The sequence below is a fragment of the Pleurodeles waltl genome, chromosome 1_1, assembly GCF_031143425.1.
Source record: "Pleurodeles waltl isolate 20211129_DDA chromosome 1_1, aPleWal1.hap1.20221129, whole genome shotgun sequence".
Classification (NCBI taxonomy): domain Eukaryota; kingdom Metazoa; phylum Chordata; class Amphibia; order Caudata; family Salamandridae; genus Pleurodeles; species Pleurodeles waltl.
In genome coordinates this window covers 313,740,473-313,767,106 of record NC_090436.1, presented here as the reverse complement: position 1 = coordinate 313,767,106, position 26,634 = coordinate 313,740,473, and the positions used below count along the sequence as shown (strand labels likewise).

Here is a 26,634-nt window from a genome sequence, read left to right as displayed (position 1 = left end):
TCGATTAACCTGTCTAGGGGCATTTTTAGATCCACTAGATAAAAGAGTATATAGTTCAAGAGTATATAATTCACAACATGAAGCCTTGTGCCCTCATATCTAGCATGCCAGTGGTTCGATGGACACAGCAAACAAAACTGGTGACAATGGTCCTCCCTGCCTCATACCTCTCAGCAACCAAAACGCCAGTCTGCATAATCTCACCCATCTACAGAAACTGGGGCCAAACCCCATCCATTCCAGCACCATTAAGAGGAATGGGGATTCAATCGAGTCACAATCCTTTGCTGTGTCTATGAAACTATTTTAGCTGGTTCCACGTTATTCTCGGCCATCTCAAAACAGATATACGAGCACCCCAGATTTACTCTCACTGTTGTGTTGGGCATAAAGCCGAGTCTATTAGGTTAGCCACTACATCATAAAAGCAATTCAACAACAATAAAGCCATGATCTTTCATTGTGAATTAAGTGAGATTGGCCCTTCTTTGGACATCATTACAATAGTTGCCACGGAGATCCCATAGTACTATTTCCTCCCTCCTGGCCACCCAGAAAAAGTGTAGGATCAGTACATGCATGCCCTTACAAACTTTCCTAAATACTTATATGTGCCACTTTTCAACTGGGAGACATCTTCAACCTCCTTGGCTTCCTCCAGCCTAGCACCACCTGCTAGGATATAGTTTTGTCAGTATGACCCCTATGAACCCCCCCTCTAATTATCTTGCTTATACTCCAATCTAGTGGTGCTCACTGCTTCAAACAGCACTGCAAATGCTTGTGCTATAACGCACAGTTGGTTACTTCTCTACCCGATGATTCCTGTGACTCATTTAGACTCTTCTCTCTTTGTGATCCATGCCAAGAATTTTCCCACTTTACTTCCTACACAATACAGCCAACAAGTAAACACTATATAATGAGCTTTCACATTGTTTTATATCTTTGCTTTCAGTTCCTCTGTTCCTCCTAAGTATTATATTTTAAAAATTTTTGGAAGTGAGAATACTTCCTACCTACAATTGTAAATCCCTCAATGTATCTCAAATGTTCTTATAAATTGCCATACTCTTTCCCAAGGCTCCTACAGATAACCTCTCCACCACCCCTTAATGTTCTCATGACTCCTATAAATAACCTCCTCACCACCCTTTAATGTTTCAGAATCTCAGCCACACTGCAACATACAAGTGATGGCCCTGCAATCGCCTGCTCCCAATGTGCGAGTAGTCTGTCACCCCAAGAACCACTTCACTACTTTAGGCTAATGCTACTTCCTGTATGGCACCACTCCTCTCAGGAGGAGCACCGGGTGAAGCATATTCCATCCTGGCCAGCATCTGCTGTCTATAAGATAGAGGCCCTCATCATAACCCTGGTGGTTGGCGATGGCCAGGGCTACAGTGGTGTTAGTACTGCCAACAGGCTGGCGGTACTAGTCACCTTATTTTGACTGCGGCGGTTCTGCTGCGGTAACACCGCCGGGACCAGCGGTACACTGCCATGGCAGTCCCAATGGTCGTAATCCGCCAAGGCAGCGCTGCCCTGGGGATTTCAACTCCCCTTACCACCAGCCTTTCCATGGCGGTAGACATCGCCATGGAAAGGCTGGTGGTAAGGGGACTCGGGGAGGAATTTCAGGCAGTGAAATGCACGATGGGTGCTATTCACCCGCTGCACATCAGCATTGCCGCCGGCCCTATTACCAGCCGGCAGCAATGTTGACGTTACTTTTACGCTGGGCCAGCGGACTGCAACACTGTTACCGTCCGCTGGCCCAGCGGTAAAGGCGAAATGGGGAGCCAGACATACCGCCAGCAATGGCGGTATTCTGGTGCCCGCAGACTCGGCGGTCTTTAGGAAAAACTGCAGAGGTTGTAATGAGGGCCTTACTCCGTATACAAGGTAGGAAAGCCATAAAATGTGGAGAGCTACCTTTATTCTCAACAACACCGTTCAAGAGGCTTCTTAAGTGACAGTTGCATGACAGAATGTTCCTCTCGACCACATTACTTATACAGCCTCAGCAAGGTTCTATCTCTACCCATAGTCCAAGGTCAACTCCTCTTCAGCAGCATTTGGCGGTCTCTCTGGCTTCAGTCTTCATGTTATTTCCTGCAGGTTGAGCATTCAAAGAGCCCATGTCCTTCTAATCCATCACCCTGACTGCTGTCATTCGTGCACTTGCTGCAGAGGCCCTTTGATAGTGATGGCTGCCCAGCACAGCTGTGGAAGTCCTTCCCTCACCATTCTGGACCATTTTTTTATGTTTCCCTTTATTACCCACACTTTTGTCTAACCTTTATTCCCGCCCCACATCCTGAAGCAGGAAGTGCAGCGACCTACCCTCTGATATAGCACTCAGTCTTGCAGGGAAGAGCATAACATACTTGAGCTCTCTCTTTTGACATTCTCATTTCATTGCCTCCAATATGTGGTGGTGCCACTGAACAGCCAGAATGAAGTTCAGGAACATCAATATCTTGAAGCCTTCCACTTCCAGCAGTGCACCCTCACTATTCACCTGGTGGACAGCATACCTATCTGTCTAATTACAAATGGGTGCAATGATAGCCCTTGGGGTCATCCAGGGTTTAGGGGTGGATCCAGACTACTGTGTATTCTTTCAACTGAGAACAGTGGTGAGAGGCCTCTCTGTTTCAGACTATTAACAATCAAGTCTTCCACAAACAGTTCAAGGTTTAGTCCTTACAACGCTTGGGAAACTCCACAATGTGTAAAACTGCTGACCTTAGAAAGCCCAACCACAGCCTCCTATTTTGCCACAGTAGTGACAGAGACTGTAGTTTGGTCACTGCATGGAGGCTAATTTTCATCTATCTTTTTCTGTGAGCCCCATTCTAGTGCAGCACCTATCTGAGTCATTTTATTGACATCGCCTCTTGGTAGGGTGAAATCAGTGGACTTGCAGCGCTGACTCTTGCTCCTGTTGTATAGATGACTGTGATTTGGAGTTGGCCATCCACTGTAAGGTTAGAGCTCCTTAAAAAGCGTAATTACCACTTGGGTGCTTCGTCTCACCCCAACTTTGTCTCTTTGAGGCAAAATTTTAATGGGTATCTTTATGTGCTCCTTGCCTCGTCCAGGGTCCAAATAGTTTCAGAATCCTCCTCGAGGCTAGTGTCACCAGTCTTTCAGGCCCTTCACTCGTCCCCAGACTTCTTGTGTCACTCTCTTTACAGTTCTAAAAGGAGGCAGGCCACCTGCTCATGACCAACCACCTGGGCTGCACTCACTCAAGGCTCCAGTCTTTTCAGGAAGCCCACTGCCATGGGCCTGGTCTCCCATGCTTGGATGCCCTTTCACCCTGTCAGATACGCTACTCAGCCCATGCGCTCACTGGCTTCTGTAAGTCCCCGGCTGTGGCTCCTTTTCTTCACTGCATGTATCACACTGCAAGACACAGCCTCTCCATTCGTCCCAAGTGCCAGGGATTCGTCGGCCATCCAGATTTTACTATGACACCAACAATCAAAGCCTTGATTTCTAAGTGGACTCCCCACTGTTTCCTCGGTACACGCAAAGGTTTCCATTCTCCAGATTGTCACTCTTCCATATCTCTCACATGTTATTCTTTCCTATCAAGGAAACCACTATCACACTCATCGTCTCAGGCACTCAGGAACCAGATCAGGGCTCCCTCCATAAAATGATTTTACAAGATTATACTGGTCATTAATCTGTGGCCAGGAGTCTCCTAGTCACTGCCATGTTGATATGCTCTAATTCATGCCCTTTCTGCTGCATTTTTAATATCTTTTTTTTAGCATACTTATACACTTTGCTAAGTAAGTGTCTGTATTTTACTAACTTTTAACAACAGAAAACGTTACCTGTAAATACATTTCGAGATCCCTTTGTCATTCCCATCAATAAGGATGCCATCAATGCACCTAAATATAAATGGATTTCCAATTGACTGGAAAAAGACTGGCTCATACCCTTGATATATGGCACCTGAGAAAGGAGAAAACAAGGGTAAATATACATTACCATTTCATAAGTCAATGAACATAAGTAGTCCTAATTACTGTGGAAAACCCATTCCCTTTTAAAACAGACCTGACAATATATATAGGAATGATGTACATTAAAATGGGTGTGGAAAGATGTGACTGTTTAATGTCTTGACATCTCCTAATTCCTTAAACAATCTGCCTGCAAAGCACTCAGATACTGCTAGCCTACTACTGCTGTGGTTCTCGTGAGGCACAGGCAGGGGAATGCTCAGATAACTTACAAGATTTTATGGGAGACTGGTGCTGCAAGACTGGGCATTGTAATTTTTTTTAGCTCCAGTAAAGGGTGTCAATTCCAGCAGTAGCTTCCAAAAACAGTTTGATCACTTTATCCCATCATTCGTGAAGTTGAGTCTTCAGTGTGGTAATCCCAAGGCTGGCTAATGGGATACTCATATTTGTCAGACACTGCCTGCAAAGATTAATGCCCCAATCTATCTACCACAAGACTATCAGAGGTGTACAATTTTATAAAATATCAATTTGCCCAAGGGATAGGTGATCCACATATCTACTTGTCCTGTAAAAATATCTACTTGTGCCTTTTGGTAACAAATGATAGGAGCCTTCTCGTTATATCAAAGCTCTGTTAATAGCCTCTCAGAATATATCAGTGGTTGGATTCTAGTTAGGCTCTCATTTTGCCACCTTTTTGAAAACCTACCTACAGGGGCTAGAAGTAGGTGGGAAGCAGTAGATCCAGAGATCTGTGAATCTTTGCGCGCGCACATACTAACATGTTTAAGGGCATATTCAACAACCCCTCTCCAATCTTGTGCTACTTTGGAAAAGGTTTGAAATTTTTTCCTGACAAGGGCAGGAGTAAGACTTTTTTCTTCTTTTTTTTTTTACTTTGCTTAAAAGGGGGTACAGGAAAAATGATTTTGCAATCACACAGCAGATTTTCGCATGAGCAAGTGTGTATAACTGCTCATGCAAAATTAAATTCACAAGCGTTTGCTTGGAGTACAGCTTCCAGGCCTACTTCTGTAAACCCTTGTGAATTCCTGAAAGTTCTTTATTTTCATGTTGCAAATTCTTTGAAATTATATTTTATTTAGAAGTAAACAGTTACCAATTTTACTTTCATGCACATCCATGCATTTGCACATAATCAGGGAGCATAGAGGAAATATTTACACAGCTGTGCACTCTGTTATTAACTAAAAAGGGCTTGGAGCCCGTCCGTTGTTTACCATTTGGTTGCTTGCCTTGCTCTATTCTTTACAGCCTCATAATTGGTCACTGCAGGCCTAGCATAATTTACATTCCTGTCTATGAAGCAGGAACCAAGCACCAATTGATTCCACTTAATCAGTGCCTATCCGCTGATTCCAATGTGATCAAGGTACTTCTTTTTAACTTCCAGGGCCCTGCAAACAGAAGGCGTGACTGGTAAAAACATGCCCAGCGGGACAAACAAAATTGCAAAGATTTATTTCTTTAGTTAACTCTCTTGTTTTATTTTTCCAAGTTTTCTTTTTTCACTTTGCATTCAAGTTTTGTTTTTGCTTGTGGGGGCTGTTCTCAAAAGATGACTATTATCTTGTTCTGAATATTACAAAGCAACACTGTTTCTTAAGTGTAATTTTCAAAATGATTCTTCAACACACAATCATGCAGTACATCCTAATCAACCCCACTCCAATCCAGCCCGCACCACTCCAATCCACACTACCTCACCCCACCCAATCAGATCCACCCCACTCAATACCATTGATCCAAGATCAATTTAATCCACCTGTGAGAAAACTGGGCTGATTGCAGAAGCCTGCTCACTTTTTGCCCCCATTTTTAGCTGATACTGGTGTTTTCTGACTCTGACTGTGCCCCAGGCACTGCTAGCCAGTCCCAGTGCAGGTGCTCTGTTTAAAATGGTATATGCAAATAAGGCCTAAATATAATTGCCTCTGACTACCTGTCTATAAGTCCCTAGTACATGGTAGGGCATGTAGGTTTAGGGACCCCATAATAGTTAGTGTACACATAGGTGCACTGCTGTGGTGTTCAGTATCACTGTAAAGGAAGGCCTGCCTTGCTGGCTGCTTTTAAGTTAAAATTAACCCCAAATTCGACTTTGGAATGAAAAGTACTTCCAAAGTCTCAAATGACCTTATCTTTGCAAATACGTCATCCCTAACATCTGCCCTAGGTCCCCCGAAGGTTGGGTGCAGTGTACATATAAGCATGGACTTTTATAAAAGATGTTTTTTAAGACCTGGTGAGGGAAAACAGCCAAATGTGTTTTTTCCAATTATGGTCAATGGGCTTCACAGGCTAACACTGGGAGACTTTATTTTAAAATAACAAATTCTTATTTCTGAAAGAGAGGAGCTAAATATATTGAATTTGGTATCAAATTAAATGTTATAATAAATCCAACAACTTGCCAAGGTTGAATTTATTATAACTAGCACAGAGAAAGAGTTTTAGCCTGAGCCAAGCTACCTTAATGAGGTGTGAAGTATTCTGGGCACAGACAAAGGAAGCATCTGGTGGGTAGAGAACTGCTGCAACAGATGGCACAGCAGGATGGGGGAAGAGTAGCCAAACTGGTCTTCAAAGGAAGGAAAGCCGCTTGAGACAGAAACTGGACCTCCCCCACTTCCTGCTCCCCCAGACAGATGGGAGCCCCACTGATTAGAATAGGAGAGGTGCTGGAAGAGGTGTGTCAAGGGAGGCTTGGCTATGCCAGTGGGTGGACTCAGCCAGATCTAACCTCCAAGAATGAATTTTTGCCATCTTGGATTTTTAGAGAATGTTATGTCTTAGATTGATTTTTGCTACACTTAACAGGAAGTGGTCACCCCAGCAGGTGGTGACCTGTACCCCACTGAACAGGAGCACCCCCCTGCTTCCCTACCTAGGAGCAAGGATAGATATGGCAGAGCTGGCCCACAATTCAGATCTCTGCTGGAAGAAGATACTGGAGAAGAAAGACTGCCCTCTTGGATCTCTGGCCTGTACCTGAAGAACTGCACTCACAAGGACTGCACCAGCTGCACACTTTGGGCTTCACCAAGAAAAGGATTTTGCCATGCTTCTGCAACTCCAGGAGTGGACTCCCTGTAAGCTACAGGTACAAAGGAGCTGACCAGAGTCCCTTACATTAAGTCCAGCAAGAAGAGCCCAGCTGACTAGCGTCCAGTGGCCAATTGAGGATTCTGACCAGGTGAATTCTGGGAATTGTAGTCCCAACTCCCAAGAAGCAACTCAGAGCTTCTGGAACCTTGGACCTCTACAAGAAGATCCAGACGTTCGGAGGCATTTGGAGCAACTGTTGTAAAAAGCTCCATAAACTGGAGGGATGCATTTTGGGATTTGTAGTCTCAGACCCCAAGAGGCAAACCACAGCTTCTGAACCCTTAGCTGGTGCTGTGGACCACTTTCCTGAATCAAGAAACACTTTTGAAAGTAAGTGTAAAAGTGTTACATCGTGGATGGCCTGAACTCTGGACTTTGTCCATATCCAGTTTGACCTTTTTTTTTTTTTTTTTTTTACACTTTGAGCGCTATTTGCTTCTAAGCGCTAGTTTTACTTTTAATCTTTAAACTTTAAAAAAATCATATCTCTGGTTCCAACATTGGATTTTTGTCATTTTGGTGTCAATTTTAAAGATAAACGTATTTCCTATGTTTTTAAATTGGTGTCAGATTTTTATTGTGTGTTGTGTTTTACTTATATACTGATTTGTTTATATTAAATGCTTTACACATCTCTCTCCTAAGTTAAGCCTAGCTGCCCATGGGACAAGCTACCAAGGGTTGTGCAAGGATTAATCTACTGAGACAGTGACTGGACCTAGTGGGGGTTTCTGGCCTACTGCTAAGTGTCGGTACCTACCTGCCCTTACCAACTCCCCACTTTCCAACACCACCCCGAACCAAAGCACTCACCACTATCCACTCCAATCCACCCCACTCCCACATTCCAATCCTCCCAACACATCCCACTCCAATCTGCCCCACTCCAATCCAAAACAATCTGACCGACTCCAATAAAAAACAATCTGCTTCACTCCAGTCCAAAACAATCAGCCCCACTCCAACCCCAAACAATCTGCTCCACACCAACCCCAAACAATCTGCCTCACTCCAATCCAAAACAATCTACCCCAACTCCAATTCAAAACAATCTGCCCCATTCAAAATTATCAGCCCCACTCCAACCCAAAACAATTGCCCCATTCCAATTTTCCCCACTCCATTAAAAAACAACCTGTCTCACTCCAGTCCAAAACAAACTGTCTATTTGAATCTCGCCCACTCTAATCCAAAGCAATCTGTCGCACTCCATTCTGTTCCACGCCAATTCAAAATAATCTCCCCAATCCAATCTGCCTAGTTCACACCAAACAAATCTGCTCCACTGCAATCCAAAACAATATGTCCCACTCCAATATGCCTCACTCCAATCCAAAACAGTCTGCTTCTCTCCAATATGCCCCACTCCAATCCAAAGCAATCTGCCCCACTCCAATCCAAAACAATCTGCTACCCCCTATCCAAACTAATACAATCTAAAATAATCTGCCCCACTCCAATCAGCTCCACTCCAATTGAAAACAATCTGCCACACTCAAATCTGCCCCCACAACAAACCAAAACAATCTCCCACTCTCCAGTCCAAAACAATCTGCCCCACTCCAATCCAAAACAATCTGCCCCGCTCAAATCTGCCCCACTCCAATCCAAAACAATCTGACCGACTCCAATCTAAAACAATCTGCCCCCCCTACAATCTAAAACAATCTGCCCCCCCTACAATCTAAAACAATCTGCCCATTTACAATTTAAAACCATTTGCCTCACTCCAATCCAAAACAATCTGCCCCAACTCCAATCCAAAACAATCTCTGCCACTCCAGTTCACACCACTCCAATCCAAAACAATCTGCCCCAATCCAAAATTATCAGCCCCACTCCAATCCAAAACAATTTGCCCCACTCCAATCTGCCCCACTCCAGTGCAAAACAATCTGTCCCATTCCAATCTGCCCAACTCCAATCAAAAACAACCTGCCCCACTCCAACCTGCTCAACTCCAGTCCAAAACAATCTGTCCCATTCCAATCTGCCCCACACCAATCTCCCCCACTCTAATCCAAAACAATCTGTCCCACTCCAATTCAAAATAATCAGCCCCACTCCAATCTGCCTAGTCCACTTCAAACAAATCTGCTCCACCCCAATCCAAAACAATATGTTCCACTCCAATCTGCCTCACTCCAATCAAAACAGTGTGCTCCTCTCCAATCTGCCACACTCCAATCCAAAGCAATCTGCCCCACTCCAATCCAAAACAGTGTGCTCCTCTCCAATCTGCCCCACTCCAAACCAAAGCAATCTGCCCCACTCCAATCCAAAACAATCTGCTACACTCCTATTCAAACTAAACCAATCCAAAACAATTTGGCCCACTCCAAAACAATCTGCACCACTCCAATTCGAGACAATCTGCCCCACTCCAATCAGCTCCACTCCAATTCAAAACAACCTGCCGCACTCAAATCTTTCCCACACCAATCCAAAACAATGTGCTCCACTCCAATCCCAAACAATCTGCCCCACTGCAATCTGCCTCACTCCAGTCCAAAACAATATGCCCCACTCCAATCCAAAACAATCTGCACCACTCCAATCCAAAACAATCTGACCCACTCCAATCCAAAACAATCTGACCCACTCCAATCTGACCCACTCAAATCTGCCCCACTCCAATCTAAACCAATCTGCCCCACTCCATTCCAAAACAAAGTGCCCCACTCCAATCTGCCTCACTCCAGTCCAAACAATCTGTCCCCCTCAAATCTAAAACAATCTGCCCCATTACAAGCTAAAAACATTTGCCTCACTCTAATCCAAAACAATCTGCCCCAATCCAAAATTATCAGCCCCACTTCAATCCGATACAATTTGCCCCATTGCAATTTGCCCCACTCCAGTGCAAAACAATCTGTCCCATTCCAAATTGCCCAACTCCAATCAAAAACAACCTGCCCCACTCCAGTCCAAAACAATCTGTCCCATTCCCATCTGCCCCACACCAGTCTCCCCACTCTAATCCAAAACAATCTGTCCCACTCCAACCTGCCCCACTCCAGTCGAAAACAATCTGTTCCATTCCAATCTGCCCCACACCAGTCTCCCCCACTCTGATCCAAAACAATCTGTCCCACTCCAATCTGTTCCACACCAATTCAAAATAATCTGCCCCACTGCAATCTGCCTAGTCCACTCCAAATAAATCTGCTCCACTCCAATCCAAAACAATATGTTCCACTCCAATCTGCCTCACTCCAATCCAAAACAGACTGCTCCTCTCCAATATGCCCCACTCCAATCCAAAACAATTTGCTACACTCCTATCCAAACGAATCTGCCCCACTCCAAATCAAAACAATCTGCACCACTCCAATCCGAGACAATCTGCCCCACTCCAATTCAAAACAACCTGCTGCACTCAAATCTTCCCCACACCAATCAGAAACAATGTGATCCACTCCAATCCCAAACAATCTGCCTCACTCCAGTCCAAAACAATATGCCCCTCCCAATCCAAACCAATCTGCCCCACTCCAATCCAAACCAATCTGCCCCACTCCAATCCAAACCAATCTGCCCCACTCCAATCTGTCCCACTCCATTCCAAAACAATGTGCCCCACTCCAATCTGCCTCACTCCAGTCCAAACAATCTGCCCCACTCCAATCTACCACAAGCCAACTCAAAACAATCTACCCCACTCCAATCTAAAACAATCTGCCCCACTCAAATCTGCTTAACTCCAATTCAAAGCAATCTGTCCCACTATAATCCAGAACAATCTGCCTCCTCCAATCTGTCCCGCTCCAATTCGAAATAATCTGCCCCACTCAAATCTGTCCACTCCAATCCGAAACAATCTACACCACCCCACCCCAATCCAATCCACTACAGTCCACCCTACCCTACCCCATTCCAGTCCACTGCCATCCACCCTACTCCACTCCAATCTACTCCACTCTAGTCCAATCCAGCCCACTCCAATCCAACAAAACCAATCTACCCCACTCCAATCCACTCCACCCCACTCTATTCTACCCCACGCACTCCAGCACAATCTAATCCACCCCACTCTGAATACCTCATTCCAATCCAGTCCATCCCACACCAGTCTTATCACTCGAATTAAGTCAACCCACCCCAATCCAATCTAATCTACCCCACTCCAGTCTACCCAGTCCAATCCATCTCACCCCAATTGCAGTCCACCCCACTCCAATCCAACCCATCCAGTCCACCCCACTGTACTCCAACCCAATACACCATTCTAGTACAATCCACTCCACCATATCCCACCCGACTCCACTCCAGGGCATTGTACTGAACGACATTCTCTGCCACTGAACTCTACTCCGCTCACCTCTATGACATTCTACTCACCCTACTCCACTCTACTTCAACAAGTCCACTCTATACCACAACTCCCCCACTCCACTTTGACACTCCATGCCACTAACTTTTAGCCATGCTGAACAGCAGCCACAGAGGCATCAAACATGGCACAAACACATTGCCAATCCAATAGCTTGTATAGACGAAACCTATTGGCTTTGCCAGTGCTTATTTATACTGGAATCACTGTCAATAACACTAGCTGAGCTAACAGCTCCTTGCATTTCGTTTGGGTGCTTGTCCCATTAGTAAAGACTTTGCCTTAATCATATGCAAATTTGAAAAACATATACATATAAAAAGCATGGCTGACTGGCAGACAAATCTTTCACAGAGCCATACTGTGTTATTGCAAAATAGCATTCAGAAGGCTTGTGCTGCATGGGTTTAGACCAACTTGACCAGTGGGCCCTTTCCAGTGTTTTGAAGGCACTTCTGGGAATAGAGCTCGATGCTTGAGACGAGATGATCTATGTGAGAAAGATATCAATAGGTAAAAATCATCTCAGCCACGATCCTTTCTAGACATTCACGCAGGGAGGTAATAACTCTTGTGCTCACTCTCCGGCCCTGACTCTTTGAATGGGCTCACTTCCGTCAACTGTTGTACTTTTCATTTTCAATTTATGTGGCAAGAAAAGTCCAGTTAGGAATGTACAACGCTAATAGCTCTAACTCGAGCAACTGTGAGACCCATTGCATTGTAAATGCTTGTTCTCTTTAGCATTCTTTGTAGGCAGGCAATTCATAATTTTCGGTGTCTCCTCCAAGGTTGCCAGCCACAGCAGGTCTTTTGTCGATGCCCTCTTTCTATTCTCTCCTTAGTGCTAATGTTTTCTTACTCTATGTCTAGCTGCAGTTTTAGTAGGGATGCTTACAATAAATAGGAGTGTGCCAGACCTAATGCTTCAGGCTTCCTTTTCTACAAGTTTCCTGAGGGGGTGGCAGGTCTTATGGAATATATTATCCCTATGTTTGATGTTTAGCTTTAAGGCATACCACACCAGTCTTCCTAGATCTCAGCACGACAGGTCCCAATCCACATTCTTGCTTCAATGGATCGGATAGGGTTTAGGGTACTTTAACCAAGAGTAGCCATAATACACAGCAGAATGGCAGAGTGATAAGTTATGTTAGAAAGCAATAATGTTTCAAATAAAAAGGCTTCTTCAGGGGCACTGCAATCCGAATTACATTGTCAGTGAGATGTATGGAGAGTGGGCGGAGCACAACGCTGGGGTATACTGGTTAGAACCTTTAACTAAGCAAGCAGCATCTCCCCGCAGAGCTAGAGTGAAACTTCCAAAACAACTCCGAACAATACAGCTGTACACTATCAAAACAGTACATTTTGATTGGCTTCTGGCCAGTTGACATCGACCTCGGAGAGTCATACCTATCATCTGAGACCAAATTCATTACAGCTTCAACCCACATTGCGCTGCCTACTTTCCCTAACGGCTGCCTCTGAAGTGTGAAGATCAAAGTACTAATAAAATACTACTGTTCATCAACCTTACAGGATGTGCCTGTAGTGGGAGACATGCTGTAGGAGAAGACAGCTTTAGAATCATCCACTTTCCTATGATTGAGGCTGAATACATACAAGAAAATGGCTCTCATCAATCCCTGCTGCTGCCTGCAATTTCCTGAAATAAATGAGCCCCCAAAATCGTTCCTTTACATATGTTAGTATTATATACAGTTTATAAACAAGCATTTGCAATGCAATGGGTCTCGTGTTTGCTCGAGTTAGAGCTATTAGTGTTCTAAATTCCTAACTGGGCTTTTCTTGCCACATAAATTGAAAAGAAAAATAAAAACAGTTGACATAAGCAAGCCAATTCAGAGCGTCACAGGCGCAATGAGCGTGAGGGCGAAGGAGAAACACAGAAGGAAAAATACGTTCACTCGCAGTCAAACATATCGGCAAATGTGCAATTATCCAAGTAAAAGGATCAATGGCCAAGGCGGTAACAAAACTGCCCTAAGGAGGGACAAACGTAAAGCATTTATCAATGATAACAAAGGATTTTTCAAAGGCAAACTGTAGGAAGTTGGCTCTGTATGCACTATTTCAAAGTAAGGAATAGTATGCACAGAGTCCAAGGGTTCCCCTTATAGGTAAGATAGTGGCAAAAAGAGATAATTCTAATGCTCTATTTTGTGGTAGTGTGGTTGAGCAGTAGGCTTATCAGAGGGTAGTGTTAAGCATTTGTTGTACACACACAGGCAATAAATGAGGAACACACACTCAGAGACAATTCCAGGCCAATAGGTTTTTGTATAGAAAAATTTATTTTCTTAGTTTATGTTAAGAACCACAGGTTCAAGATTTACAAGTAATACTTTAAATGAAAGGTATTTCACTTAGGAACTTTGAATTAGCAAAATAGCATATACAGTTTTCACACAAATTACATATAGCTATTTTAAAACTAGACAGTGCAATTTTCAACCGTTCCTGGGGGAGGTAAGTGTTTGTTAGTTTTTGCAGGTAAGTAAACCACCTACGGGGTTCAAAGTTGGGTCCAAGGTAGCCCACCGTTGGGGGTTCAGAGCAACCCCAAAGTTACCACACCAGCAGCTCAGGGCCGGTCAGGTGCAGAGGTCAAAGTGGTGCCCAAAACGTATAGGCTTCAATGGAGAAGGGGGTGCCCCGGTTCCAGTCTGCCAGCAGGTAAGTACCCGCGTCTTCGGAGGGCAGACCAGGGGGGTTTTGTAGGGCACTGGGGGGGACACAAGTCAGCACAAAAAGTACACCCTCAGCGGCACGGGGACGGCCGGGTGCAGTGTGCAAACAGGCTTCGGGTTCACAATAGGTTTCAATGGGAGACCAAGGGGTCTCTTCAGCGATGCAGGCAGGCAAGGGGTGGGGCTCCTCGGGGTAACCACCACCTGGGCAAGGGAGAGGGACACCTGGGGGTCGGATCCTTCAGGTCCTGGGGGCTGCGGGTGCAGTGTCTTTACCAGGCGTCGGGTCTTTGAAGCAGGCAGTCGCGGTCAGGGGGAGCCTCAGGATTCCCTCTGCAAGCATCGCTGTGGGGGCCCAGAGGGGTCAACTCTGGCTACTCACGGTCTCGTAGTCGCCGGAGAGTCCTCCCTGTGGTGTTTGTTCTCCACAAGTCGAGCCGGGGGCGTCGGGTGCAGAGTGCAAAGTCTCATGCTTCCGGCGGGAAACGTGTGTTGTTTCAAAGTTGCTTCTTTGTTGCAAAGTTGGAGTCTTTGTGGAACAGAGCCGCTGTCCTCTGGAGTTCTTGGTCCTTCTAGATGCAGGGTAGTCCTCTGAGGCTTCAGAGGTCACTGGACTCTGTGGAACGCGTCGCTGGAGCAGTGTCTTTAGAAGTGGGGAGACAGGCCGGTAGAGCTGGGGCCAAAGCAGTTGGTGTCTCCGTCTTCTCTGCAGGTTTTCAGCTCAGCAGTCCTTCTTCTTCTTAGGTTGCAGGAATCCATCTTGCTGGGTTCTGGGAGCCCCTAAATACTCAATTTAGGGGTGTGTTTAGGTCTGGGGGGTTAGTAGCCAATGGCTACTAGCCCTGAGGTTGGGTACACCCTCTTTGTGCCTCCTCCCTGAGGGGAGGGGGGCACATCCCTAATCCTATTGGGGGAATCCTCCATCTGCAAGATGGAGGATTTCTAACAGTCAGAGTCACCTCAGCTCAGGACACCTTAGGGGCTGTCCTGACTGGCCAGTGACTCCTCCTTGTTTTTCTCATTATCTCCTCCGGCCTTGCCGCCAAAAGTGGGGCCGGGGCCGGAGGGGGCGGGCAACTCCACTAGCTGGAGTGCCTTGGGGTGCTGTAACAAAGGGGGTGAGCCTTTGAGGCTCACCGCCAGGTGTTACAGTGCCTGCAGGGGGAGGTGAGAAGCACCTCCACCCAGTACAGGCTTTGTTACTAGCCACAGAGTGACAAAGGCACTCTCCCCATGTGGCCAGCAACATGTCTGGTGTGTGGCAGGCTGCCAAAACTAGTCAGCCCACACTGGTAGTCGGTTAAGGTTTCAGGGGGTACCTCTATGGTGCCCTCTGGGGTGTATGTTACAATAAAATGTACACTGGCATCAGTGTGCATTTATTGTGCTGAGAAGCTTGATACCAAACTTCACAGTTTTCAGTGTAGCCATGATGGTGCTGTGGAGTTCGTGCATGATAGACTCCCAGACCATATACTCTTATGGCTACCCAGCACTTACAATGTCTAAGGTTTTGCTTAGACACTGTAGGGGCATAGTGCTCATGCACTTATGCCCTCACCTATGGTATAGTGCACCCTGCCTTAGGGCTGTAAGGCCTGCTAGAGGGGTGACTTACCTATACCTGTAGGCAGTGTGAGGTTGGCATGGCACCCTGAGGGGAGTGCCATGTCGACTTAGTCTTTTTATCCCCACTAGCACACACAAGCTGGCAAGCAGTGTGTCTGTGCTGAGTGAGGCGTCCCCAGGGTGGCATAAGATATGCTGCAGCCCTTAGAGACCTTACCTGGCATCAGGGCCCTTGGTACCAGAGGTACCAGTTACAAGGGACTTACCTGGATGCCAAGGTGTGCCAATTGTGGAAACAAAAGTAAAGTTTAGGGAAAGAACACTGGTGCCTGGTTGGCAGGCCTCAGCACACTTCCAAATCATAACTTGGCATCAGCAAAGGCAAAAAGTCAGGGGGTAACCATGCCAAGGAGGCATTTCCTTACACAAACCTATGAAGGAATGATAGTGATGGGCGTGTGGTGGGCGTGGTTAAAAGCCCACAGATACATTACAACACGTCAGAGCGCTTGCACACTCGACCTAAAAAAAGCGTAGTGCAACACTGTTCGCAATGCATTTTAAAATAGTTGAGTTATTGTTCTATATTATTTACAATGTTGCTTTTTTTAAAAAAAATTATTAATTACCTTTGAATGTACTAGTTTACAAGATTTACAGAGAAACTTTTTTTTACAGACAATATGTGCCAGGACACCCTTGTGAGTGATAGTGAGTTTTACAAATACACTTAACGTAACATAATATATTTTTTAATTTATCATTTGCTTTTACTGAACTCAATGAAAGGACCTCAAAACCAGTGGACATTCATGCAGGAAGATGCAAACACTGGCAAAAAGGAAGCTGGAAAAGAACCACCATCGGCAAAGCTAACAGGTCTTGATTTAATGAGGTAAGGCATGCAGTGTTAGCACATTTGATCAAGACACACAAAGAGGAGGGACACAGCGGGAGCAGACCGAGAGGGCTGTATTGTTAAACTAGTCCCTCATGGAGTTGAATGCCAGTACTGGAGAGGGGTGAAATAATACTGCTAAAATACCAGCAGTGTTGGGTAAGAGTTGAATATTCAACTGGGTTGAACCAAGACATGATTACCAAAGTCTCAAGCCAATGGCTCAGAGTAGTTTGTTAAAGAATGACAGTTTTAAAAAAAAAGCAGACCCAAAACCCACCTCTATGCATACTGTTAGAAACAGGTCTCTTAGACAGTTGTGCTATCAAAACCCAGACCTAAACATTAAAACTGTAACTGAAAGCTTTTGTATTAAATGGAGCTTTAGCAATCAAAGCCTGATTAAGGTGCAGACTTCAGGAAGTGTGAAGTGGCTTTGCAGGGTGACACCAAGAAATACGTATCAAACTGTCTCTCAACTTCAGTCTTCAACATACAAAACAAAACGAATCTGGAAAATGTCTTAATGACTGAAGCGGAAGGAGAACAAAAGACAACAGGCCAAAAGAACTGTGAGGTTATCCGAAGGATCCAGTAACAGAACTGAGCCATCCCTCTGAGGGTAGGAAGCGTACATAGGAGGTTTCCACAGCAGTTGCGCCACACTACCTATTGGAAAAATCCATAATGTTAATTCTTGAAACTGGGCATAGAAGCAAACAAGTCAGTTTGCAGAATATTTAAAAAGCGAATGTATTTAGCATGATGAATGTTCTCGATTTCTACATTCTACATTTCTGCATTTTTTCCGAAATGACTCTGGAAAAGTACTTGTAGAGTGTCTAGGCCAATGTTCACAAACAGTCACTGGAAAAGACCTTAACAGATCTGGAGTTCCTTCGACCAATGCTTGTTTTTGCTGACCCCATGAGAAGAACTGCACATACACCTGTTTTGAGAAACAGCATGAATGAATATGGTCAGCATTTCCGGGAGCCTTACGATGCAAACACGGAATGCTATTTAGTATGTAGTTTAGTGGGATATTGTCCTTCTGATGCTTTCATCTTCTTTGGAAAATGAATTACCATACTGTAATTGCGGTGAAGAGAACTGGGGAAACGTGTGAAAGCATTCAGTGTAAATAAAATGGGGTGGAACAATTCCAATATGGCTTACATGAGTCACAGCAGCACTTTGGGTTGAGAAGTAGCAGCAGCGAGGTGGGAGAAGAGTGGCTGATATCAAGTAATCAGAGGGGAAGTTACTAATTATTGGCTGGAGGGTTTGATCAATTGTTCAGTAGGCTATCAGAATTATGATCTTAGGTCCATGGTTCATATTTGAACATTTGCACTCTCTTTTTTAATTGAATAAGAGAAGATCGATTTTATTCTACACTCTTCAGTGTAGAGTAAGAAAGCTTGCCCTTTTTAGGGTCGAGCCTGCGCTAGCATGCGCTTGCGAGACGCTGTGGTAGTTAGAAAAGAGCTTGGAGCCCGTCCATGTCACGTCAGTGTCTTTCATTGGTTTGTGGGCTTGCCTTTTAAAGTCTACTTGCTTTCATTAGTGGAAGGCATGCATACGTCATGCCTTTTCCGGTGGCTAGCCCTCCTCAAGGGCAGCGACCAAGTACTGAAAACATACAAGGCTCGCTGTTTTCCATCCGGTTTGTGGACTACTTTTTCTCTTTTTTTGCAGCACGATCTCGCTTGGCAGAAGTCGAGCGCTTTGCATGACATCAACTCTGTTGCATAGTTAATTGCACTTTTGCAGGTTACGTAGATAATTGCACTTTTGCTGATAGGTTTCACTACGAGTGAACTGTAGCAGCGCGATCACGCTCTTTTTTTCCATTTAATGAGGCAAGAAAAGTCTGGTTGGGAGTTTACAACTGCTAATAGCTCTAACTCTGAGAAATACAAGACCCGTTGCATTGCAAATGCTTGTTCTTTTCGTTTTCCAGTCTTATAGAGGCAGTCTAGTGAGGGGTCTGGCCCAGTAAACTGGAACTTTTGGAGATCTGCAGGGCAATTACAGATAGATGATGCCGAGTCTGGTAACTTGGAGCTCTAGAAACGCATGCCGGAAGATCGAAGGCAGCTCATAACCTATCTACCAAGAAGACATAAACTTTACTCCACAGCCAGTTCAGAAATAAATCATTCAGTTAGAGTTTTCGTGGCAAAACAGGCAACTCAGGCAGCTGAGCATACAGCATTGGCTCAAATGAGATACGTCACCTTTTCACTTTTTTCTTGTGCTAGATGCTAGGAGGACATCCCAAAGCGTTTAAGTTTTTGCAAATCGGACCAAAGAACAATGTTTAATGCAATATGTCCATCTCCATGTTAAAAATAAATAGGACCTTTTGCAAGAGTTATGTTATTTTCTCGCTGTCCTCAGTACAGCACACAGCTGCCATCTGTGCGGCCTTGCAGTGCTGTTACCTCGTACACAGGCGGGTCGGCGCTCATGAGTGCGGTTGGAAGACAAGTATAGCATACAGAAGCATTGCCTGTCTTGTATGAGAGCCATAGATGAGCTTCAAAAGCGCCACAGCGGGGTTGGTGTGTTGCCAAGTGTGTTAAAGGAGATGAAAGCTTGTGATTTCCTCCACTGTTGCAGAATTTGGCTATTTTGTTAAAAGGCCTGAGCCTTTTTCTGTTTTTTTTTTTTAAAGATATTTGAATAGTAATGTGCTTCTCACTGCAGGTCCGCCGGTTTGGCTATTACCCTGGTCCCTCAGTCATTCAAATAAGATGCTAGATTCTCCCATGGTGTGCACATTCTTCGGTCTAGTAAGTTGACACAGAGGTTTGTCTTTTTTCTGATGTTTGCTTTATGGGTGCAATGGAGCTCCTGGAGCCTTGTGGCAAGGACTCCGGCATTCATTTTCAATCACATGTAATAAAGCTCAACACAGTTGAAAAAGACCATAGATTACATGCCAGGAAAGCTGATTCACCACCGGATGGATTTCCCATGCGCAAGCTAGAAAATGTTTGGGTGAAAGTTGGAGATTTGGGAGCCAACTGACAAGCAGCTCATGAAAGGAAAGTCAGAACACAATCTTAGAAGAGATCTTCCCCCCTGTCAAGTTCAAAATGAAGTAAGATGAACTGGAATCTGCTTATAATGGTCAGAAGATAAAGTTAACCTAAAGAGTTAACCAAAAGAGTCAGATAATACAACGTGCAGCTGCAACTCGAGAATATAAGAACAGCATGGGGTTGGAACAGATGCTGCGCTATATTCAGAAGATTCTTCCCCTGGGACTGTGCACTTCATAATTCTAGAGGTGCTACCGTTGCAGTGCTTTGCTGAAAGATAACAGGACAACATATTACAATTAAAGCAACAAAGCTGCTGAGAAACAAGTCAGTAAGCCTGCCCTTCTCTAATAAGAACCCTGCGACCAAATAACTTATTCTCACTGAAGATGCGACATTGCCAAAAGAAAAATATTCGTTTTAAAAATGTCCCCAAGGGTAAAGCTGAGGAGTTCTCGGCTCCCGTAAATCATAGTCAAGGAATGAGATGATCGGCGCTCTTAGGCGTGGTTAGCATGAGAATGTCCGCAAACACCTTTGTGGGCATTCAAACTCCCATCATTCCCTGTACAGCCTGGAAAGTGTCAGATTTTTACTCCAGAACAATGCTAACCTTTCCAAGGCATGATGAAGCGGGATGAAAGACTCCTTTGTATGGAGGAAGAATTAAGGAAATTGTTTCTCCACATGTACAAATATTTTTCCCACTGAAATGGTGAACTCGCTACAGCGGGAACTGATTGGAAAATTCGCTGGACTTTCCAGAGATCCATTTATAAACATGTGCTTGGCGCAGCTTTCGTGTGGAAACCTGGAAGTGTTAGCGGGTTCAGAAAAACAGTAGATCTGGAGCGGAACTCGAAGTGAATCTATGCGTGCAAATGTACTGCCTTATTGTGAACTGGCCTTTTAGAATGCAAGTTTTTTGAAACAGAAACCAACAGAATGAAGTTGTCTGGTAACCGCTGTGCAAAAATCTGATATCGCGGTCACTCCAAAGGCACTGAATAAGAGCTCTTGCAAGAAAAAAAACGCACACATCCATGTGCAGGATGATACTTTTTTTTTTAAAAGAGAAGTAAAGGTAAGTGATTTCTTAAGTCGGCCATCATCTTTGTAGTCATTTTATGGTGAGTGGACTACTCTAAAATGCAGTCATCAAGGAGGGAAGCGGATGACTGGCGCCTACCAAACACCTGATAATCTGGACAAGGCATCTCAAGTAGGGTGACCACCCGTCCGTAAATTTCACGGACTGTCCGTAATTTCGCCCTGCTGTCCGTTGTCCGTGATGAAAGCTTTAATGGACGGCATTTGTCCGTAATTTTAGCCTTTCACCTAAAGGGCAACGGAGGCAGGGCGAAATTACGGGCAGATCAGTCTCCCCAGCTGGACTGGAAGGCAGGCGGTCTCCTGTGCTCTGAGGGAGGGAGGGGCAGACAGATAAGAAAAGGCCTTCTTGCCAGGGGGTCTCTTTCCCTAAAGACATGCAAATGTGGGCAACTGGTAAATCTGCAAATACAAGAGGGCTTGAAAACCTGCATTGACTTTACTAAAAGGAGTCACTTGAAGCTTTCTGGTGGCAAAGATATTTCTTTCAGAGAGGTATTGTAATGGTGTTCCAAGGTGAGCTGTGGAGTTTGTGGTTTTAATGTAGTGTTATACATTTTTTTAGCACTAGGTATAAACTGTATATTATTCAAATCTGTATTTGCGAAGCACTTTTTAAAAAATTTAACCGAAATGTATTTGCGCATTTTGTAGCAGCCTTTATTATGATGTAATTGTATTTTTTACAGTTCTTTCAGGTACTTCGGTACCTCATAGTACTAACAAACATTGGCAAAGCAGTAGGTCTCATCTACGAAAGAGTTATTGGCTTTGCTAATGTGTTTTAGCCATTAACCATGTTACCAGAGTAGCTGCTGTTCAGCATGGCTTAAAGCTAGTGGCATAGTGGTGTGGGGTGGAGTAGAGTGGCATAGGAGCAGTGGCGTAGAGCCCAGTGGTGCAAAGTACAGTGCAGTGGGGTACAGTGCAGTTGTTTAGAGTGCGTTAGCGTAGAGTGCAGTGGTTTAGAGTGCAGTGGCATGGAGTAGCATGGGACAGAGTAGAATGGCATAGAGTGCAGTGGAGTAGAGTGGCATACAATAGAGTGGCAGAGAGAGTAGTAGTGTAGAGTGGTGCAGTGGCATAGATTGCAGAGTAGACTCACGTTGCAGGGAGTGCAGTGGTGTAGGGCAAAGTGCTGTAGAGTGGAGTGATGCAGAGTAGAGTGGCATAGATTGCAGTGGCATAGAATGCAGTAGTACATAGTACATTGGTGTATAGTACGGTGGTGGAGACTGCAACACTGCAGAGTAAAGTGTCAGTGCAGTGATGTTATGTGGAGTAGAGTGGCACAGAGCAGTGGCGTAGAGCACAGTGGTACAGAGTAGAGGGCAGTGGCGTACAATGCAGTTGTTTAGAGTATATTGGTGCAAAATGCAGTAGTACAGAGCAGAGTGGTGTAGAGTATAGTGGCGGCCAGAGCAGTGTTGCAGAGTGTCAGCTTGCAGTGGTGTAGAGTGCATTGAACTAGAGTGCAGTGGTCAGAGTGGTATAGAGTACAGTGGCGTAGAATAGATTGTTTCAGAGTAGAGTGCAGTTGCATAGAGTGGAGAGGTGCAGAGTAGAGTGCAGTGGCATAAAGTAGATTATTTCACAGTAGAGTGAGGTGGCTTAGACTGGAGAAGTGCAGGTTAGAGTGGAGTTGCATAAAGTGGCATAGAGTGTGATGGCATAGAGTAAAGTAGTGTAGAGTGCCGTGGCATAAAGTGCAGAGGTGCAGAGTAGATTAGAATGATGTACAGTGTATTGATGTAGAGTGCAGGGGCATAGAGTTGAGTGTTACAGAGTAAAGTGCATTAGCATAGAGTGTATTAGCTTAGAGTGCACTGGCGTACAGTGCAGCGTTGCAGAGTGGCAGAGAGTGGAGTTGTGCGGATTAGATTGGTGTTGCCTAGACTGGAGTGGTATGGCATGCAGACGAGCAGAGCGCAGTGGTGTAGAGAGGCGTAAAGTGCAGTGGCTTAGAGTAGAGTAGTACAGAGTAGAGTAGAGAGGCATAGTGTGAAGTAGCATAGAGAGCAGTGTCATAATGTGGAGTGGTTCCGAATGGAGAAGAGTGCAGTGGCATGGAGTGGCGTAAAGTGGAGTGATACAGAGTAGAGTGCAGTGGTGTGGAGTGGTGCAGAGCAGAGTGGAGTGGAGCATGCATGGTGTGGTAACACACTGCCATTACAGACAACACATTTTTGATTGAAGTGACCATTACATTTGCACAGATATACAGTTTTTCAAATCAAACTATATTGTGCACAGATGATGATGTGTGGAAATTGCATCACCTAATGCAATGATTTGTTTTAATCATGTAAAGGTATTTGTAACCCCAGTATCCAGCAAGAATGTTGCATAAATCCTCTCACTTTGAAGTCAGAGAAAGGAAAGTAAACACTAAGTTCCCACCGAAGACAGAGCCTGACATTTGACTATGTTCTTTGAATGCACAGCAAATATGATAAGATAAGAACAAGATTTACAGGCCTGTTTACAGAAAGGGAGCACTCAGCAGGATACTGTAAATAAGGTTTTGGCAAGGGAAGGGACGAATTCAAGCTGCATAGCCTAAAACAAATAAAGCCAGCAAATTGAAAGCAACAAATTGTGAGTTACAAACCACAAGGCCAATGGAAAACAACGGGCAGAATGCATTCACAAGGAAGCACTATGAATTTACTTAAAGTGACAGCTGTGGGATACTTTGTGGGGAAAGTCCAGTATTTTAGTCCATATCTTGCAGAGGTTTGGCTACATCAATCACCCAGGTAGTATGACAAGAAGACCTGGAGTGGTTTCCATGTTGCAGGATAGGTCTGTACACCCATTCCATCAGTTTGCCACCATTTCCTATGGTACAGAGCTTCTAGGGCATTTAATGATTATTTAAGGTGGTTGTAAGAAAGGAGTTGACTGGGGTGAAGATGGTAGTCTGCCACAAGGGTTTGGAAATTTAGTAGCTCACTGTTCAGAAACAAAGTCCCCAATTTTAAGACACCTGCAACATGCCACTGATGGAGTTGCTCTGAGCACAGCCATCCTGTGCGAGTGGGAAGGCTTAGCAAAGGTAGTGCAGGAGCATAGGGTTTCTTTGTGTCAGTGAGTTTACAGGTTCTGGCAAGGCAAGAGAAAGCCATGCATGATAACCCCGGATGGTGATCCATAGAATGGTCAGTAGGAAACGATGAGCAGTGCATTAAGCCTTTCTTAAAAGTCTTTACTGGTAAACCCCATCTCATGCAGGGAGATGGGCAGAAAGCCAGTGAGCCACCCATTGGACATCTGTAGCTGAATAAAAGCATTCTAAGTCCAGAAGATCTAATCCACCTGCAGTCACAGTTAGCTTTAGAGTGGAAAGAGCTCCCGATGGCGCCGCAGCGACCAAATCAGATGTGTAGCCTGTCTGAAGAAAGAATGAAGGACGAGCAGGGGAAGGTTTGCAAAATAATACTATCATTGGGCTAACACACCATCTTCGCTAGTGCCACATGGCCTCTACAGAAAGCAGAAGAGAAGACCAAAAAGCAAACTGGGCTTGGAGGGACCGTCCGCTCTGCCAAGATTTTCATCCTGGAAATCAGTGTAAGAATGGTAGATATTAATCACTAGGTATCAAAAGGTAACTGGTTCCCAGTTCAATCTGAGATCTAATTGTGTATGAAGGTGAAAACAGTGCCATATGTTAAAGAAACACTAATTACATTTTAAAATTTGTAAATTTTGTTTGTGCAATTTACATCCCAAATATTTTGAAGATTCTATGTGTACTTGACACTTAGGGATAACCCAGATCTCTAGTTTGGCTTTTGCTCAATTTCAAAACCATATAAAGACATGGACTAAGCGGGCAATTGCCTTGCACAACCTTGCAAGGGGTCTGGCCCCTGCTCACCCTTCACAAGCACTAACAGCGAACCATTGCACCAGAAGAGTTTGCCAAGGTGGATGGGTGTTGATTGTTCAACCACTTGACAGTGCCTCTTCTGTTTCGCTCCTGTGTGCAGACAACTCCCCAGGTACCCAATACCTTCAAATAGTCTTGGTGGACCCATCTTGTCTGATTTTAGGAATTGTCCCACCTTGTTCTTCTCTTCTTTATTTATCCAGTTGTTAGCAACAACCCTTTGAACTACTTGCCGTGGATCTCCCATTTGATCTCGATTTCATCCTACTCTTTTATTATCTTTGATTGGTAGTCCGGGCTCCCATTTCTGAGATAAATGTAGAGTCCCAAACATACACTCTAGTGCAGTGAGACTACAGACAAGTTATGGGTACATCACATCCTGTCATTAGGTGTGAGACTGTCACCCACACCATCTGCCCTGCCTCTTTAAAAAAAATTAGGTTGAAAGTCCATGGGCGGTTGGGGTAAGCCAGATGTTTTTGTTCAATTTGTTTAAACTATTATAAGGTTAATTATCTTAATGTTTCCCTAATTGTTTGCCAGGGGTTTTGAAATGTTAAGAAACATAATCAAAATGTTGCTGTTACTTTCTCTTCAGGAAAGATCGGGTAGATTTGGGTAGGGGTAATGGCCTTGCCGTGAAGGGCATTAATTTACTACTGAACAAGGACGTAATGTGACACCTGAATGTAGCATACCAGGAGGCAATCACAAAAGGTCCACAGTGAATAAATAGTGCTATGTTAAAAAAGAGTAAATAAATGCACTGACAACATAGTGAGGCATGGCCTTTCTTGCGTGTGTCTGTAAAACCAAAGCTTGTTCTTGAATTTTTGTCCTGAATTTTGACCCTTTGTCCTGAATTTTTGTCCTGAATTTTGACCCTTTGTCCTGAATTTTTTATGGTCCTGTCCAGAATTTGCCTCTGTGCCAGGTGGTCACCCTAATCTCAAGTCATGACTCACTGAGCCAGAAACAAAATTTATTTGCTTCTTTGTTAGGTCAAACAGGCTGATGTTATGTGTTAAAACTGAATTTCTGGTGGTAGACATGGAATCTCTACAACTAGCTAACTGCTATCTAATTACGGACTCCTCATTCTTGGAGAAACTGGTCGGAGTATATTTAGCTACATCAGAAAGAACAAATCATATCCAACTATTTTCTGCACCACTGCCAGTCCAGCTTTAGAACAGGTTACAGCACCGAAACAGTCACTCTCCAGGTTGCAGACAGTGTTCTCTGAAGCATGCATCATGGTGAAGCCAGGCGTTTTGCTCCATTGGTGACTGTAGACATATAATACAACCAGACACTAATTTCTGATGCCAGGGCATTGGGGCACGGTCTTTTCTCAGCTGTCATTACTCCTAACCGGTAGGTCCTAATTCATTACGATGAGATGATTTGCATCCCCATACTTCAGAGCTCATCTTGGAGACCACTGCCATTTTGCCTACATATGAAGTGCCAGGCTGTTTGCCAGATCAAACTAAGTAGGTATTCTATTAATGGAGCCTGGGTGCAGGAGGTTGCTCCAAGATGATCTTCAATACTGGTGACTCTCCGATTGGAAGTATGCCAAGTTTGCCACTCGAGCCGCAGCGTTTCCAGCTCCCCTACTGGGACCTCCAGCAGCACTGGATTATCTGCACTCAAGGGGTCAGTCCTGTGTGTATGCTTTTCTTTACTCTGCACATTGGTGATAAGTATTGGAACCATTGCGTTAATGCTTACCGTCTTCAGTGGCCCTAGGCCATAGGTCTGATTCTTGCGGCCACCTACAGCAACCTCCTGAACCTAGGCTCCATTAATTAGATAACCCCCCGTGCCCCCCACGGTAATCCTCAGCCCTGAAGAGACACACTCATCTAGTGTAGGGTCATAACGCTGTCTATATAGACGGGCCTTGTACTTTAAACCTAACACTGT

At 44.7% G+C, this 26,634-nt stretch overlaps 1 protein-coding gene across 2 annotated transcripts in view; it reads right to left on the bottom strand.

The window, feature by feature from the left end:
* SETD9 (SET domain containing 9) overlaps positions 1-26,634 on the bottom strand; it is a 141,782-nt gene that overhangs the window by 44,336 nt on the left and 70,812 nt on the right. For both annotated transcript variants that reach the window (XM_069222329.1, XM_069222337.1), the window contains exon 3: positions 3,858-3,981. In XM_069222329.1, the coding sequence (XP_069078430.1) occupies positions 3,858-3,981 (124 nt within the window). The remainder of the gene's footprint in view (positions 1-3,857; positions 3,982-26,634) is intronic.